This window comes from Gymnoscopelus braueri (genome assembly GCF_963280865.1).
Source record: "Gymnoscopelus braueri genome assembly, chromosome: 20".
NCBI classification, from domain to species: Eukaryota; Metazoa; Chordata; class Actinopteri; order Myctophiformes; family Myctophidae; genus Gymnoscopelus; species Gymnoscopelus braueri.
The window spans coordinates 37536476-37555964 of NC_137622.1; the positions used below are offsets into that span (position 1 = coordinate 37536476).

The following is a 19489-nucleotide window of genomic DNA, read 5'->3' on the forward strand; positions in this document are numbered from 1 at the left end:
CAAAACGTGCCACATAGGCCCCAAATAGGCCCCGCCCGTCACATTTCCCAACCCGGAAGAAGGGGTGAAAAGGGAGCATGCGCTGGGTGAACAACTCCATACAAGTGGATGGGCGGGGATTTCCGGTGCCCTCTCTATTATTTTTAACTCTATGGGGGATACCCATATATGGGCATATGCTGATGACATCAGCATGAATCTCCATATGGGCATAAAAGGGACAAGGACTGAAAGATATAGAGATCCGGTTGTCCAGAGCCACAGATCCAACCGCTATGCCCATATACATGGTCATTGTGCATATATGGGACCGACCGACTATATATGGGCATATACTGATGACATCAGGGATCTCCATATTTGGGCATAAAAGGGACACAGGTAGACAGACAGATACACAACACAGACAGACAGGTACAACGGGTACTCTGAGAAATCCCCCCGGCAGTATGACTCAGACACATTTTGTCAGATCGGTGGTGCAACGTAGGTGTGAGTGGTGTAAATTAACTAAGTACATTTACTCAAGTACTGTTCTTAAGTACAATTTTGAGGTACTTTTACTGGAGTATTTCCAATTTGCTGTACTTTTTCTTCTACTCCACTACATCTCAGAGGCAAATATTGTACTTTTACTCCACTACAATTATTTGAAAACTTAATTTGCTAGTTACTTTGTAGATTTTGATTATTATTACAAAACATACATTAACCACTTCAGTCCTATTAAACTCTGGCTATTTGAAAATAGCCGATCCACAAGCTCACAATGTGTCACATTGCGACGCATTGTGAGCTTGTAGATCTGCTATTTTCAAAAGATTTTTATACATCTCATACATTTGAAAAGTTGTGAAATGGGACATTCTGCATAATGATTACTTTAACTTTTGGTACTTTATACCAATACTTTTGTACTCTTACTCAAGTAAATTATGAATTCCGGACTTTTACTTGTAACAGAGTATTTCTACATTGCAATATTGATACTTTTACTTAAGTAAAAAATTTGAGTACCTTTTCCAGCACTGCATGTACTGAACATTCCCAGCAGTGTAAAATAAAACATGGCCATTATTGTGTTGCAGCTTATATAACGCTTATTTAAGTTCCCACCTGGCATTGTGATTGACTGACACCCACCTTGTTTACCTCACCTGTTACCTGGCAACGGAACGGCCGCCAGCTGCACTTCTGTCACGTTGTGATCGTCATGATATTAATAATAACCACTGTGATATAATCAGTGGTGTAAAGTAACTAAGTACATTTACTCAAGTACTGTACTTAACACATTGGGTGCCAAAACCGTATATATACGGTTTTGCGCATACTAACGTTGAGTGCCAAAACCGTATATATACGGTTTTTGAAAAAAAAAAAAAAAAATTACTTTTTTTTTTATTTATTTATTATTATTTTTTTTTTCCTTCACAGCAACAGGAAATATCACTCCTACAAGATTTAGACTCCAATCCACCTCCTGGTTAACTTATGACTTCAAAAACCTGTATCTCGGCTCCTGTGCACTTTTTTTTTTTACAATGTTAATTTAACTATTTTCAACTGGCTGCAACTATGGAATGGATTTCCGAATGTTTAAAATTTTTTCCCCCCGATTGTACGAGACCTGTATGTGTGTAATGAGGGGATCACCGTGAGGACGGTGATCACTGAAAATATTTTGTGACTACTTGAAAAAGGTTCAAAATGTTTAAAAAGTCCTGGCACTCAAAGTATAATATTTTAATAAACCTCTGGCACCCAATGTGTTAAGTACAATTTTGAGGTACCTTTACTTTACTGGAGTATTTCCAAATATAATATTAAAATTTTACTCCACTACATCTCTGAGGAAAATATTGTACTTTTACTCCACTACAATTATTTGAACACTTTAGTTACTAGTTGCTTTGCAGATATACATGATTATATTATAAAACATCACTTTAGCCCTATTTTATACATAGGCTATTTGAAAATTACAAGCTCACAACGCGTTGTGAGCTTGTAGATCTGCTATTTTCAAACATTTAGTACTTTTACTTTTGGTACTTTAAGTATATTTTGATGCCAAATTGCCAATACTTTTGTACTTTTAATCAAGTAACATTTTGAACACCTTTTACTTGTAACAGATTATTTCTACATTGCAGTATTGATACTTTTACTTAAGTAATACAGTTGAGTACTTTTCCCGCCACTGGATATAATCACAATAACATTTCACATGTAGAGGCCCTACTGTACATGTCTAAAATGTTATTGTGGTTCCCAAACTTTTTTGTTCGAGACCCAAAAGAGATATTTCAAATCTCCCCGGGAGATATATAGTGAAAATAGCCGATCTACAAGCTGATTTAAAAAATGATAATCTGAAAAACATTGATATGGCATCGAAATAGTTTTTTTCGGGTCATTCTGGGCCGTAGAGCACTGGCCTGATGATTGTACAGTAGATCACTGGTTGTCCTCCTCCCAGCCAAGTGGAGACAGATTTGGGACAGGGAGGACTAAAAATAATGACGTGCGTGTGTGCGTGCGTGGGAGTCTTCTATTGGGTCCAGTAGCTGGGTCATTATTTTAGGAAAGGGGTTGTCTGTCTGTCTCTCTCTCCCTCTGTTGTCTGTCTCTCTGCCAATGTTTGTACTCATTTGAAATAAGGTATGTTGATTTTCATATACAGACTTTTTCAACATGCGTATTATTATACATATATGTATTTATTTATTATACGTTTTATTTGGGACGGACAGCACACATTAATGAACACCACACCATACAATGCAAGGTAAATACACAGATTTAGCAAGAATGCTAATTTCCATCCGCAGTCCCCATACAGAAAACGAGCAACATTACAAAAAGAGCACATTCTGTACAAACATCACTTGTCTTAAAGGGTACAAACAGAAGAGAAAAAAGCAACAGTAAAAAAAAGGCCTCGTTTTGACCATGTAATGCTGCTAGGGTACTGAAATCTAAATTCTCTGTCTCTGTCTGTCTCTGTCTGTCTCTGTGTGTGTGTGTGTGTGTGTGTGTGTGTGTGTGTGTGTGTGTGTGTGTGTGTGTGTGTGTGTAGCTTACCTTCAGTCCAATCAGGTGATGGGCTGGGGTGACAAGGCCATAGAGCTGAGGTCGGCCAACACGGGGAACCTGGAGGGCGTCTTCATGCACAAGAAGGCCCAGAAGCTCAAGTTCCTGTGTGAGAGGAACGACAAGGTGGGTCATCTACAGCAGAGTCTGGGATTTAACATTATTGGGTGGGCATGGGGGTAAAAGAGACGACAAGACTGGGCCACGGTCAAGGTCAACTTTATTGTCCACTAGTGAAATTTGGCTGCTGCAGCCCTCCACAAACATACAAAAAAATATTATTTTAGCAAAAACAAAACATCACTTACCCTACCTTTTGAAAGAGCCCGTAAACAAGAAATGCCCCGTTTTGGGCTGTTTTTCTTGGCGGGGCTAATCACCTCACCTGATGACACGCTCAGGTGAGTCACTTAACCGCATAATTCCTAACCACACCAGTCGTATACCCCGGAGCTCATCGCCATCTTTTGGCTAAAATAATTATTTCACAGCCTTCAGTCATTAGCAGAAAAACGACAGCTCATTTGTCACGAAACCAATTTTTATATGCTTAATAATAAATAAAAAACACTTTAATTTGGCTGGGTGGTTTATAACACATTATTCTGTGGGTTTACGGGCACAGTGGATCGTTGCAGGCCTGCTGAAATGTCGTCTCTTGTCGTCCTGCAGGTGTTCTTTGCGTCGGTGCAGTCCGGAGGCAGCAGCCAGATCTACTTCATGACCCTCGGACAGAACTCGCTGTTCAACTGGTGACGACCCGGGATCCGTCCGTCCGGCCCGCTCCGGGATCGGCCGATCGGCTCCGTTTCCTCCTCGCCCCCTTTTTGTCGAAACGTCGCCGTTTAGTACGTGATCGAGGATCCGTTTTATCCTGGAATGCCGGTTGTTGGACTGGTGATGTCTGACCCTGATGGTCGGTGTGCTCAGCCGTTGACGTCTGGGAGTAAAGAAGACGTGCGAGCGTCGACTAGAAATGTCTTGAATGTGTCGTCCTGCCCACTCTGTCTCCGTCGCGAACACACACTGTCTCTCCGTGAATCGTCGATCGTCTAAAGATGCCTGGATCTGCAGCTGATGATGCAGATAAAAAACGTCATCCTTAAGGAGTTACAGGCTTAATTGGATCCATACCCGTGTTCTATGTTTAACCCTTTAAGACTGGGAATGCATCTGTGTGTAATTGTTTTAATTTCTTTGGGCTATTGAAAAAAATAGCAGATCTACAAGCTCATAGCGCGGCACAGAGTGCAGCGCTATGAGCTTGTAGATCTTGTTTTATCGTGAAAATGTGTGCAAATCTTTGAATATATATATATATATATATATATTTTTAACTCAAATCTTTGCTTCTGGGTATCCCTGGAACTAAATATTTTGAGATGGGGGGGGAGGGGGGTCCGCGGACAAATACATATCATTTTGGGGGTCCTTGACATGAAAAATGTTTGAGAACCACTGATATATAGCAACATAAGTAAAAAATAAACTGTTCGGATTTCGAAGACATTTGTAGAATCTCCAGAAAAGACAGATTTGAGTTACAAATGTTCGCTTCGAAAAATATATATATTCAAAGATTTGCACACATTTTCACGATGAAAAAACTAAACAACAGATATACAAGCTCATGCCGCGCTATGAGCTTGTATATCTGCTATTTTTGAATAGCCAAAGAAATCTAAAATGATACAGATGCGTATCCCGGTCTCAATGGGTTAATCTCATAATAATGCTACACTTTGGATCACATTCGTCTAGCTTTATGAATCCGGAGGTGTCGCCGTTCGCAGCATTCTTTTTCCAGAGCGGAGCGTACAAATGCCATTTCTCTAAACCATAATCAGAGAGAGATGTCATTCAGGATGGGGGCTGTGGCCCAAACAACGGCCGCACAGTGAAGATTAAAATCGCATGGACGTGTGCTTATGCTTGTTTCTGACTATGGCACAATACATAGGTAATAATTTGTCAATTTAGGAGTGCAGTGTTAATGCCTAAAACTAGTAAGACCATAAGCATACAGTATTTTTTCCCTAATCCCCCTCATAGAAAGATATGAATTGCTTATCTTCAGTGCCTCTTAAATGCTGTCTGCTAGTTTTGGCCTTTGGTTGTGCTTTTCTGAATTATAATGAAAGCTTTGAAGCAATTAATTTTTCTTGTCGAATCCTTTAGTGATCGTTATTCTGTTATTGTTGGACAACGTTGCATTGCACAATACCAATGCTTAATTTGTATTTTTCTTTTTTTTTTTGCATTTCTTGAGTACCCACCATGTCAGGCGACTTGAACCCCTGCATGCCTATTCTGGGGGGAACATTCGCCAAAAATGTGCCGATCTACAAGCTCAAAGTGTGCTGTCTTTGCAGTTGAGCTTGTAGATCGGCAATTTTTTTGTGAAGAGATTTGGTGTAGACAGAAAAAAAAGCGTGCGGTTGTAACTCTAAGACTAGAGGCGTTAAGTGGTTAAAGGTGACATTACCAAAAGAGCCTTGCACTACAAATACATTTTCAACAGCAGAAGCCATAACTAGGCTTCAATCATTTGGTTGAATGTTTTCTAAAACATAACTCAGAGGGTTACAGTATTGTACATATTATACTGTACTTATACAGTATATGTGACTTTAACTTGTTAACAAACATTTATTTTAGTGTGACAATGTCACAACATCGTTCCAGATTTATCCAACCGTTTTATATCTGTTCCAAAATTGTCACGACAATATAATTATCGCATTTCATAGTTTGGCCCAGAAATGTGAGAATCGTATTCCATTATACAAAATGTGTTTATTTTTTGATGACATAGTTTATCTTAATCTTAGATTATTATTCTAAAGCAGTATTATTTCCTGTGCCGAGCAATAACAATAAGATATATCTCTTCTTCAACTGAGAAAACAGTAAATCAATTAAGCAGGAAAATATGCATTACTTTAAAACTTAGCATTACATTTAGTATATATATTTGTTTGTTTTACAACAGAACTGCATTCTGTTAGACCCCAATTTATTTGAGCATTCTTTGTCTTTAGCCAAAGGAACCCTAGCATCCCTATTCTGAGGCGAACGTTAGAGAATATATTTGGTGTAGAGGGAAAAAAAGGAAGGGGGCCTACTAGAGACTCCTGGGGGACTCAACTAGGTAATTAGGGTTTAAGTGGACCAGTGGTTTTTGTACAGCATAGAGACGATGTACACATAGATACAGATCTACAGGGCTGTGGAGGATAGTGTGTGGTTTCTACATTTGTACAGCATAGAGGATGTATATATAATGTCGTAATTTGCACTGTTTTATAGATATTTTATAATCTGCAGGCCATCAGTATTGTACATGTATAGAATTTTGGGCTTGTTAATGCAATATTCCACCCTAAGACCACCACGCTTGCCTATTATTTCTACGATTGTAGACGCTTCTGTTCCATAAAGTGGCTTTTGGACTTTTTATGTCCATGAATCAAGCTGTCCATGATCGTGGAAAATAAACGTGAATTATTGTTTTGGGTTTTTTATTGTTTAGATTTTTTTTTGTGTTATCTTTGTGGTCGATTATTCACTTATATGTCCTCTGTAACCGGGCCCTTTGCACAATGGCCACTGTATGTTTTCTGTAATATAGCTTGCTTTGACATGCTTTTTTTTTATTGTGAAGTCACAAAACATTTTAAAGCCATTTTACTGTTGGTATTAAAAAAGGTTCTATCAGTACACTAGTCGATGAGCATTTATTGAACTATGACCTGAAACCCCCAATAGTAAGCTTCGAGTTGAGCCTGATTTCCGCACGGAGTCACCTGTTACGTAGGCAGGTCATTGCTGATTGAATAGTGCTCAACGAATCACAGTACGAAGGGGAAGTGGATTGAATTTTACATTGGAAGGCTCCCAACAGTCCAATCAGAATCCTCTGCGCCTGGGTGTCAAAGACCGCCCCCTTTCACATAGGAAGACGGCTAGACTGACAAGCTAAAGTAAAAAAAAGAAAACGCTGAGTCATTCTGGATCCAAACGAGTCATCCAAACGATTTCTCTCCCAAAGCTAGAAACCAAGGAAGAACCACGGCTCTCATGTGTGATGTCTTGGTTTTTCTGATTCTCGCTTATGTAAGACACAATTCTCAATGTCATTCCATGACACGATGTCATGGAATTAACATGTAAAATTCTGTACCTTTGGCCACTTAGGACCTACAGCCTACATACGTTGTTGTATGAGGAATAGCCAAAATTGCTGATCTACAAGCTCAAGCTGCTTGTGGATCTCCTATTTTCGCAGTTTTTAAATAAATACAAATTGAAAAAAAGGTTTTAGATTTGTTTTAAATATTTAGGAAAGTTTTCGCCTATAACGGCATACCCAAAATAGGGACTCCAGGGTTTAAGTGGTTAATGTTTGGCTTTCATGTGAGTTATACAGAATATTTTCCACAATGTCTACTCTATATTACTGACTGTAAAGAGTTAGATGTGTGATATATATAACGACAACATGGAAGCCAACATAAACAATACTGTAAGTGTGGTCTCATGTGTCTAGAATATATGCAATTTAATGTCGCTGAAGGAGCCAACATTTCTCATTTCCACTGATGTTTTTTGAAAGTGGAGACATTTTATTTTGTACCTTCAAATGTGAAATTGTCACTAGACAATTGACTCCTTATCCATTTTTCTCAGTTTGATATTAATGATCAATATCTTGTGTTTATTTTGTATTATTGCTTTTTTGTATGTTCAATATTTTCATGCTTTTGTCATATTATCCTTAATCTTTTTTTCAAAATTGTTTTTAATTCTTTGCTACCAAAACATGCCACCAAAAGTGTTATTATCAGTGAGTGGCATGTTAGTATGACATTTATGGTATTTGATAGAAATGTTGCAGCTGGTTCTGTAAGAATATTTTAAACTGGAAAATATATCTAATGTTTAGCCTGAGATGCAACTGACCAGATAGCTAGCTAAAATGGCTTAGACTAACTACAAACATGATGCAAGATTGTCGGGGATGGCAGGGCAAACTGGCTGTCACCTAACACCTTTTCTTTATTTTTTATCCATTTAGTCGTCATGCCAATTATTTCCTCCCCACACTTGTTTCTGTGTTGTCACTGCTGTTGTATCCTACTGGCCAGTGAGGACGTAGGGCCTCCGTCCTACTCCTCTGGCCCAACCATAGAGTTAAAAAATCACACCCAGTGTGAAGTGGGCGGTGTGGTCATCACAGTGGTCATCATAGTGATGGAAGCTCACTTGAAAAAATAGATTTTTGGAAGTGCATAATCCTATTTATAGGTTATTAATGTCATCATGTGTCTCGCTAGCCAATCACAGTACAGGAAAGTGGGCCAATCACAGTGCAGGAAACTACTACTAATGAGGTGTCCCAACCCCACTAATAGGGGCGGCTACACCGCCCAAAAATAATAGAGAGGGCACCGAATATCCCCTCCCATCCACTTGCATTGAGTTGCTCACCCAGCGCATGAAGCGAATTCACCCCTTCTTCCAGGTTGGAAATGTGACGGGCGAGGCCTATTTGGGGCTTCTGCGCTTCACTTCTGTGACGCGTATTGCGTCACAGAAGTGAGTGTGCACGCTCGTGAGTCGAGCCCATTGGTCGAAACCGTTTTTTGCTTGTTCATGTACGGTGGCCCCAGCTGCAGTACCTATGAATGGCCAGCATGTCCAATGCGCTTCAATGCAACCACTGGGTTCTGGGGGCTTGGGCCCAACACTCCGTGCTGACAAGCGCCGCCCCCCCAGCCTGTAGGAGTACGTGTGCAGTGACAAATAGCCCCCTCCCTGCTCAGCTTCCCTCCTCCGAACACGGGCCAGTTGTGTTCGTATAGACGTCACGTTCGACAAAGCTGGCTGCACCACGGGGGATTCGAACCTCCCAGATTAGGGCAGGTGGTGGGGCAGCCACTTTACCACAGCACCACCAGAACACCACCGAACTGCTTTTTTTATCCTGGTTGGACGTTTACTTTACAGCACAGTGGGCCGTGAGGTTTTAACTAAAATTTTGTTAAAACAAACAAATCAATGGAACTAACCTATTTCGTTAAAAACGAACCTATTTAATAGGTTAGTTTTTAACTAAATATGTTAGTTCCATTGATCCAAGCTGGAACACAGTGGATTGATTGATCATTAAAATAAGTAATTGCTCTTAAAATCCACTTTATGGATCAGGGTTGCGAACACCTTCGACATTTTCAAGTGGGCCCCTGATCCAGAAAAGGTCGAGAACCACTGCTTTAGAATCAGTCATAGTTGTTGTAGCTTGTGGCCTGCTTCAGCCAAGTTGTGAAGTTGTGTGTTTTGACTGGGTTCCCATAGGTGCCATTTGAGTCCAGGTAAACCCTAGAGTGCACCGCCATCTAGTGGCAGAATAATTATTGCAGTGCCTTCAGTGGACACTGTCCCGCAATCCTGAGCAGAGAAACTATTGCTTGTTTTGCATGACTTTGAAACAACATTTTATATTTTATATAAACTTTTTATTTTTATTTAATTTTGTATCATTCAAATTTGACTGGGTGGTTTATTTATAACACATTATGTGGTCTGACAAACCGAGAATACAATAATACTACTTATACTGGATTAGGGTTAGGGTACTTCCTGTTTACGGGGTCTTTAATTTCAAGGGCGGCCTTATAGCTCTGACAGCGTACAAGTGGAACCAAATGGACCCCTAAGGGTCTAATTTGGGACCCCCTCAAGGAACCCAGAGGGTCCCTGGACCACAACTTTAAGAACCACTGGTATAAAGAGTACATGAATGTGGTTTGAAGCGTTGATTTAGCCATGTGCAATTGCGTCAATTCACACTCAACCACTTGAACCCTTGGTGTCCCTATTCTGGGGCAAAGATATTTAAGTGTAGAGCAAAACAGGAGCAGGCCTAGTATAGAGCCCTGGGGGACTCCAGTCAACTAAAAAATATAGGATTTAACTGGTTAAAGCATGTGACTTGAGCATAGAACAAGTGTTTTCAATGCACTTTTACATGTGTTTAAAGTTTTTTACAGCCTCACAATACTGTGATTTTTGTAAGAGAACAACGTCTTCAGCTCAGTGTTTATATAGGGGACAAGATGAGAACGGTGGTATAGTGATAGACTTTCGAACATTCAGAAAGAACATAACTTGTCTATTAGCCGATTTATGCACACAGGTCACTACAGCAGTGGTTCCAGTCTAAGACATTGTCATGTCAAGGACCCCTGAATTGATTATGCATTTGGCAGCGGACCCCCCCCCCATTTGATAATATTCTTGTCAGTAAATATTAGCCTTGCTGGAACAAGACCAAGTCACAGGTTTATTATTTCAAGTCTGACTCGATAAAAAAGAATCTGTGACTTGTTCTTGTTCCAAGGCTAGCCAAATATAATAATGATATGGCTATGGAGAATATATTCCCTGTTATTCTTTGTATTATTATTATTATTATTATTATTATTATTATTATTATTATTGTTATTGTTATTATTGTTATATTTGTTTTGCAATGTAGGCCTATTTTTGTGATGAAGGTATTTTTTTGTTTTTGTTCTTTTCTGTTTTGTTATCATTATATAGTTTGCACTGGATATCTGATCGACGCATCATGTACTGTATGCTTCTTGCTTTGAGACACTATCTGGTGTTTTGTCCTCTGAAGAATGTCGGGGACAAAAAGCCAATAAGAGATCAACAATAAACATGTATGTTGAACAGATCGATGTCACGTCTGTTGCTGTGCTTAACATTGTTGCGTTTTCCTCACCTCTCTTGGTGTTGTGCACCAGTTGTGATAACACCCCTATTCGTTTGGCGAAAATAGCCGACCTACAAGCTGACAACGCTTAAGGTTTTATAAAGACCAAAGGGAAGTATTAAAAACACTAACAATAGTGACACGTTGTGACCTTGTAGATCTGCTGTTTTCGACAAGCGACAACATTGTAAGAACGTATAAATCAGGCTTCACCAGTGGTGGACGGTAACAAAGTACATTTGTTTCAAATATAGTGAAAATAGCAGATCTACAAGCTCACAAGACGTTGTGATGTGTGACTTGTTGTGAGCTTGTTGTAGATCTGCTATTTTCATTATTGTCTCCACCAGGCTGAAAGGCATGGCGAGAGAGTAGGTTTTTCCCCCTGTCCGTCCGTCCGTGTGTCCGTCTGTGACCAGCTAATCTCCGGCACCGTTGTCTTGATCGCAGCGAAACTATGCACACACACTCCCTGGATGCCAATTCAGAACCTCTGTCCCAAATCTTTCTCATGGGCCTTTTATAGCGCCACCAGGAGGCCGATTTGTGCGAAACATATTTTTTTACAGTACTCCTACAGATTCTGTCCAAAAATCACGCAAATCGGTACACAGTATCTCTATAGTCATTAAACGAAACGGGTCTTTCAGATTTCTCATATTCCATCCTGATTGGCTAAAAATGTCTTCCAAAGTTTGCAGGAGCCTCAAATCATGTTCACTTCATGATGTCAAGTACAGCATCCTCTCTCTCTCTCTCTCTCTCTCTCTCTCTCTCTCTCTCTCTCTCTCTCTCTCTCTCTCTCTCTCTCTCTCTCTCTCTCTCTGCTAATTTAGTTTAGTTCTTTCTACCTTTAAGATTTCAGCTGAGCGCGGATTTTATTTTCATAACCGTCTAGCTTTATTGTCCAGAAACAACGGGGAGGGGTAGGGGGGGGGGCGGGGCGACCACCCCGCGCTCACTGTTTATGCATTGATGGGTCAGCCTGCAGATCTAATAACTATGGGGTGGTATGAGTGGTGGTGGTAAAAAGTAAAAAATACCTCAAAATTACCTCAAAATAATTAATTAATAAATAGACGTTGTGAGGAGCCTTTTTCCTGGTCCTCACGAGAAAAATGGTTCAGAGTTGAAAAAAGGTTTTTAGAGGTTTTGTAATGGATATTTTAGAATGCCAACCTGTTCTAAATCATTTATGTATCTATCTGTATTTAGAATGGTGTATTTAGAATGGTCTGTATTAGAATGGTAGCCACACAGCAGGATTCTTTTCACAGCTTCTGTTCCTGTCATTCAACAACTGATACAAAGGTCTATTTCCACATAATCTGTGTCAGCATATAATTTGTCCTGTGATACTATACATGGTCATTGCTAATTTAACCAGTCAGCTCTATGGTACTGTTACTTAGTATAGCCTGTTTATATTTATCTACATTTAGGGGAGAGGATCTTTGAGTATAAAAGGTGTCGCATATGAGACTTCAGGAAGCTTGTGCCCCGAGGGGCTGCAGGAGCAGGGCCGGAGGCCTGCTTCTCATGATCTGTATGGTGATTGCTCTGCTGAAATCTTACCAATAAATGATGAAAACTTCACCCGACTGGAATATAATATTTCTATAATAGTTTACAAGAAAAGGTTTCAGTCTGGGGTTAGGATTAGGATCACACGTTTAGAGGTTAGGTGTAGGGGTTGGAATTAGAATTAAACAGCATGATTTACACTTGCCTGTGTAAATGCCAGTGCGCTAACCCTAACCCATGCGCCCGAAAAATAGCTGATCTGTAAGCTTGTTGTGAGCTTGTGGATCTTCTATTTTTCGGCTTTAAGCTCACAGTTAAAAATGGCAAAACATATTAAAAGTGTCATTTTCCCACATGCTGATGTCCTCACAAGTATAGTTGTGCGTGTGCGTGTGCGTGTGCGTGTGTGTGTGTGTGTGGGCTCTAGGTGTGGTGAGCAGTGATTAATTAGGTATAAATAGAGCTCAGGTGTGAGACAGACTCCAGGTGTCGGTTTGGTTCAGTTCAGATGGAACTCCAGCAGCGCTCCACACTTGCAAGCAGGTAACTAAACATTATTAACCACCAACATTTAACAACTTTGTTTAAAATAATTCAGTTTGGGGAACTAGTCTGTGACTTAATGATTTTGAAATGGACAAAATGAGGCATTATATTTTATAACTGAGTGAAGGAAACGCTTTCAAACTACACTGTTTCAATGGCTCATAGTGTCATCTAAACCAATGGTTCTTAAACTTTAACAACTCTGACCGTACAACTGGAACCAAATGGACCTGTTAGGGTCGGGTCAATTTGGTTCCTTTTAGACCAGTGTACCAATGCAAGGGTCACCACACTGAGACACTACACTGTCTCTCTGTATTCTATGTCACTCTATTCCAATGCATTTGGTTACCATATGTACACTCTCTGAGTTAGACCGGTAAGGTTGCACTTGGGGTAATTGGAAGCAGTGATGGAAAATACAAAATACACTTAAGTACTAAAAGTAAGTACTCATTATGCACAATATCCCATTTCACTTGTTTCCTCATGTATAAAAATCCTTTGAAAATAGCTGATCTACAAACTCACAACGCGTCACTATTTACAATTTATTTTCAAATGGCCATGGCTTAAGTGGTTAATGTATGATTTACCAAGTAACTAAAAATACCTCATTTGTTCTCAAGTACAGTACTTGAGTAAATGTACTTAGTTACATTACACCTCTGATTAGAAGTGTGGGTGGGGCTGACAAAGCTACATCCAGGGGCCCATAAACGTTTTCCTAAATGTGACCATGGTCATGTAGGCCTACACAACTAACACTACTTTTCTTCTGTGCCTTTTCAGGATATAAAGTGAAAGAAGATAAGTCACCAGAAGATGTAAGGTAGGAACTCTATGCTGCTGCTGCAGTGAAGAGCTATCCAGTGAAGACTGGTGTTCAAGGTAGGAACTATGCTGTTTGTTCAGTGAAGAGCTGCTTTTATGCAGTGAAGACTGGTGTTCAAGGTAGGAACTATGCTGCTTGTTCAGTGAAGAGCTGCTTCTATGCAGTGAAGACTGGTGTTCAAGGTAGGAACCATGTTTTTATTCCTTTTGCTGCTGCTAGGGGTTTTGCTGCTGCTAGGGGTTTTGCGTTGCGTCATTCGTGTTGCGATCCGTCGTTTGCCAAAAACAAAAACAAAATAAAACATAAAAAACACAAAACCAAAGGCGCAGGCATGGAGCTCCTGGTTTACTGGGACGGGGTTCAATTCCCCGCTGCGCCCTACTCATTGTGTTGGCATTTATATTTGAACTCTCATTGAATAGTTTCATGTATTATACAGGAATCAGCCTTTAGTGTGGATCACAATGTAGAGCTTTAACGTATTCTTTAAAGATTACTTGTATATATATATATATATATATATACACATATATACACATATACATATACATACATATACATATACTATATGAATGTGTATGAAGACACTGTATCCAGATATATAGGCCTACTTATTGTATTTGAAAGGTGTTAAGTTATAATAATTGGTTAAAGGTAGGGTAAGTGATTTACTTTAGTTAATATAAGTGTTAAATGGCTCTATTGTGATAGTACTCATTGCTATAGAGGTTTTTTCAGTAAAAGGAGTCTCCAGCTCTTTAACAGAAAATGCATTTTCAGTGCCCTCTCCTGATTGGCTTAAATGTTGTCACCTACCTAAAAATTTACTATATTCTGTTTACTAAAGAGCTGGAGAGAGACCCCTGTGACCGAACAAATGCTCTGTAGCAATGATTACTATCAGACTAGTTTTTTAACCAAAAGAAAAATCACTTACCCTACCTTAAATCATCCCCCCCTTAAATTAAAGCTCTATATTGTGAATTTCTGATCTTATCATTGCTATGGTCATCTATACCCATATGAGTCATAGGGCTACTGGAAATGTTATCGTAGAATGATGTTCCCACTGGAGGGCGCAATACACTTTCTCTATTCAGAAACTGCATCCTGGGCTGTAATCTTCACTTCCAGGTCGTTTTGTTTTGGTTGAGAACAAGCTGTGAAGAACAACTACTGGTATGCAAAACACACAGAATTGTCACTTATTGTAGATTATTTCGTTAACACATCAGAGCTAATGAGCCATTCTCTTATTGGAGTCCTACTGTGATCCTGAAACAAAGAGAATTCATTCAGTTTAGTGTTGTTGTGAAACCACTTGACCCATAGCCTGATGCTAATGCTAAATAGCCTGATGCTAATGCTAACCATGTCATAGCAAACATACTTGTTTGCTTGTTTGAGTCCAGATACTTGATAAAAACCAACCAGGGGTTGTGAGAATGTTGTGTTAATGTTTTAAAGGTACTTTAGTGCAACATTGTATCGTTGTAGTGCTGTTTATGAAGAAGTTTAATGCTAACTAAGCTAGTTAGCTGCTAGCCTTGGTTAGTGAGGCAGCATGGTGATTATTTTAGGCTTAAATGAGACATTCAAAACATACAGAGGAAGGTTGAAAAATGCTGAAATGGTCCATTAAGTATGCTTTACTGCAATGGTCCTCAACCTTTTTATACAAAGACCCCACTTTACAGGAAGACAATGTGGGGACCCCAAACTTGATTATAATTTAACCATTATAGATGAATATTTGAAAATATGTTGTGAGCTTGTAGATCTGCTAGTTCCAAAACATTTTTTTCGAATGAAACCAAGATTGGGAACAGCTGCTTTACGGCATGCTCTATGAACGAACAAAACCTATTTGTTTAGCTATTCATTAAAGATTAAAATAAACTAGGAACAACATTTCTAAGATATTTTAAGTGTGCCTAGCTGTGTCTGCAGTGTAGTGACAGTGTAGTGTCTCAGTTTACTGAGACAATACACTGTCTCTACATTCTATGATCCTATAGTTTCCTACAGTTACACTGTCTCTCTGTATTCTATGATCCTATAGTTTACTGAGACACTACACTGTCTCCCTGTATTCTATGATCATATAGTTTACTGAGACACTACACTGTCTCTCTGTATTCTATGATCGTATAGTTTACTGAGACGCTACACTCCCTATTGAAAGTAGCTGAATAAATAAATGTAATGCCTAATAATTTGTGGGTTAACAACAGTAATGGTACTTAAGTTGCATCTTCCATATCAGTGTGGCTCAGGAGATACCAGGGATTTATACTGCAAGCTGAAGGTTTAGGGTTTGAAACTCCTAAATATAATCTTTCACTCTCAATCTAAAATCGAAGAGGTTGGTTAAGTATTGCATTCTTACGTGAGTTTTCCATGTTAGTGTTGCTCTAGGTATTATTCAGGGTTCAGGGATCAAACCTCATGAAGAACATTATCATCACACTATCTAAATTCTAAAAGGTGGGTTGAATATTACATTCTCGTTGCATCTTCAATGCCAGTGTGGCTCAAACGTTAAATCAGTGGTTTATAAACAGAAAGTTTAAGGGCCAAAACTCCAGAAGAAAAAAAGTCACTCTCCGTCTAAATTCTCAAAGGCGGGTGAAGTAATACATTATCAATGGACCCTTCGCTAAGCCCCACCCACTCCACTCTGTGACTGGTGGTGCGGAGTTAGTCACACCCAGGCTTGGCAGCGCCTGGCAAACTTTGCTTCTCACCCATTGACTTGCATGTTAAATGACGGCTTTTCCCCTTAAAAATAATCGATCATTTCAGCAGCAATAGCTTCAAAATCTCTTCTAAATCTAGTCAACAAGGCCTACAGTAGGCTATGCACTGGACAAATGTGCATGACATTATTTCAATGAACTAAAAACACGGCAAATGTTAGAGGGAGTAATAGCCATGGATACACGACGGTCGACTGTCTCGACCGTCATGGATGAACTTCAACCTGATGTTTGCACTTTCTCCATTTACGGCCCGTACATCTACAGAAACGTTCATATTTCAAATATAAAGTGCTTATCCCATGGCCACGGATGTTACATTTATGTACGGGTTCTCAAAAGTACCCGTATCATCCATATTGTTCAATAAAAAGCATTTTAATCTGATCGGTGGCCATTTTCTCCATATGCGTTCAACTAAGCGACCCTATCGGTTGGTAGGTGTATTGCAGTTATACATTATAACTCTATGAGAAAATGGCCACCGATCGGATTAAAATGCTTTTTATTGAACAACACAGAATATACGGGTACTTTTGAGAGTCCCGTGCATAATTTTAACATCCGTGACCATAGCATAAGCAATTTATATTTGAAATCTGAACGGCGAATGAGTCGTGTAACTTTCCCAACGTTAAGCTGTGTATGTGTTCAACAACACAGGCACAGCCATAGCCTTCCAGTTTAAGCGCAGATTTCAGCTTGGGAAAAGAACCCTCCGGTTGTGGGTAAGTGGAATCTGTTGCTGGTTCAGGGTCACCATTGCGTTATCGTGGTATTCCTGTTCTGGCTATTATGTTGCAAATGATTGTGTGTGTGCGGGCGAAATAACATTGACAGCTATGGCAGGTGACGAAAGTTTGCCAGACCTGTGCCAGGCTAACAACGGTTGCTAAGCTGGCATTGGACAATCGCTTTTGGGGTGGGGTTTAGCGAAGGGTCCATTGGGTCTTCCATGCCAGCTAGCATGTGAGATAAATCAGTGATTTATAAACCGTTGGTCAAAGGTTCAAAACTCCTAAAGAACTTTTTCACTCCATCTAAATTCTAAAAGGTGGGTTAAGTATCACATTCGTAGTTAATTATTACACCTTCAATTCCATCTTCCATGCTAGCATGGCATTTGAGTCAGGAGTACAAGCCATGGCTCAAATGATGAATCAAGGGTTTATAAACAGAAAGTTTAAGGACAAACTCCAGAAGGAAAAAAATCACTCTCCGTCTAAATTCTATAAGGTGGGTGAAGTATTACATTCTCAGTTAATCATTACATTCTCAATTGCATGCTGGATGCTAGCATGGCACATGAGTCGGGAGTACAAACCATGGTTCAAACGATAAATCAGGGGTTAATAAACTGAAGGTCCTGGGTTCAAAACTCCCAAAGAATGTTTTTCACTTTCCATCTGGATTCTAAAAGACGAGTTAAGTATTACATTCCCAGTTGCGTCTTCCATGACAGCTACCATGTGAGATAAATCAGTGATTTATAAACCAGTTGTTAAGGGTTCAAAACTCCTAAAGAACTTTTTCACTCTCCATCTAAATTGTGAACGGTGAGTTAACTATTACATTCCCGGTTGCATCTCCTATGTCAGCGTGGCTCAATAGATGAATCAAGGGTTTATAATTCGAAGGTTCTGGCTTCAAAGCTCCCAAATAGCATTTTTCACTTTCCATCTAAATTGTGAAAGGTGAGTTAACTATTACATTCTCAATTGCATCTCCCATGTCAGCGTGGTTCAATAAGATGAATCAGGGGTTTATAATCCAAAGGTTCTGGGTTCAAAGCTCCCGCGGAGCGTTTTTCACTTTCCACCTAAATTGTGAAAGGTGAGTTAACTATTACATTCCCGATTTCATTTCCTATGCCAGCGTGGCTCAATAGATGAATCAGGGGTTTACAAACCAAAGGTTCTGGGTTCAAAACTCCCAAAGAGCATTTTTCACTTTCCATCTCAATTGCAAAAGGGGAGTTAAGTATTACATTCCCAATTGCATCTTCCATGCCAGCGTGGCTCAATAGATGAATCAGGGGTTTATAAACCTAAGGTTCAGGGTTCAAAGCTCAACTAATACAAAAGACCACTCTAACAACTAATACAAAATATCTCAAAGAACCAAAACAACAATCAATACAAAACTTCAAAGTGCCTCAATAAAAAAAAAACATAAAACAGTGGTCAAAAAAATAACAAATAAGTCAGCTATAATACTAATAATGACATACAACAAAAATTGCTTTGCTTAGTATGTAAATTTATTAAGCTCCTCCCACTGGAGGTGGGCTTTATCCATGCTCCTCCCCCTCCTACCGGAGCTAAAAGAGGGCGTGAGGAGGGGGGCGGGCTGATTCCACGCTCCTCGCCTTAAAAAGAGCAAAGATAGAGATTTACCAGGACCAAGATTCAAACCCCCAACCTTCCACCTGCGAGGCCTCTCCTTTTCTCTTGCGCCACCAGGCTTTTCACACCAAGTAGAAACTCGAGGTAATATTTGAAGTTTAAGGGAGAGGTGGCAGGTCAAAAGTTGAAAGTCTACAGCAAACACCTCTCCCCCTGACAGAATGACTGAATCTACTAGATTCACTGATGATCAGGGTTCATTATGACAACCTTTTTGAGTTTTAGGTTATTGTTAAAAACCATCTGTTGAAAAAAAAAAAAAATGCAACAGATGGTTGGAGAGCAAACAGAGGGATGTTTAATGTTATCAAAACACATATTCGTTATTGTCATATCTTAAAGTAATGTATCAATTTCAGAAGACCAAAACTAGCAGTTTTAATCAAGAGTGTGAACCTGGCTCAGAGTTCAAACTAAAAAATAAGAGCAATACACTTAAACACAGAATTGATTATGAATATAAAGACAAAGCCTAATTAACTAATTGTTTATGAGTGAGTTAGTCTGCAGAATCTGTAGTGGATGTGTGTAAAGCAGTGGT

General features: G+C 39.5%; 1 protein-coding gene and 1 long non-coding RNA gene across 4 annotated transcripts in view; both read left to right on the top strand.

Annotated features, from left to right (window-relative positions):
* Window positions 1-4321, top strand: part of LOC308075420 (mitogen-activated protein kinase kinase kinase kinase 4) — a 109071-nt gene extending 104750 nt beyond the window's left edge. For all 3 annotated transcript variants that reach the window (XM_080415294.1, XM_080415295.1, XM_080415296.1), the window contains 2 exons: window positions 3083-3222; window positions 3769-4321. In XM_080415294.1, the coding sequence (XP_080271420.1) occupies window positions 3083-3222; window positions 3769-3852 (224 nt within the window). In that variant the 3' untranslated portion in view covers window positions 3853-4321. The remainder of the gene's footprint in view (window positions 1-3082; window positions 3223-3768) is intronic.
* Window positions 4322-4495: 174 nt separating this feature from the next.
* Window positions 4496-6813, top strand: LOC308075445. The gene is made up of 2 exons (XR_013932203.1): window positions 4496-5684; window positions 5716-6813. It is a non-coding gene; the product is annotated as an uncharacterized lncRNA (long non-coding RNA).
* The last annotated feature ends 12676 nt before the right edge of the window (window positions 6814-19489 follow it).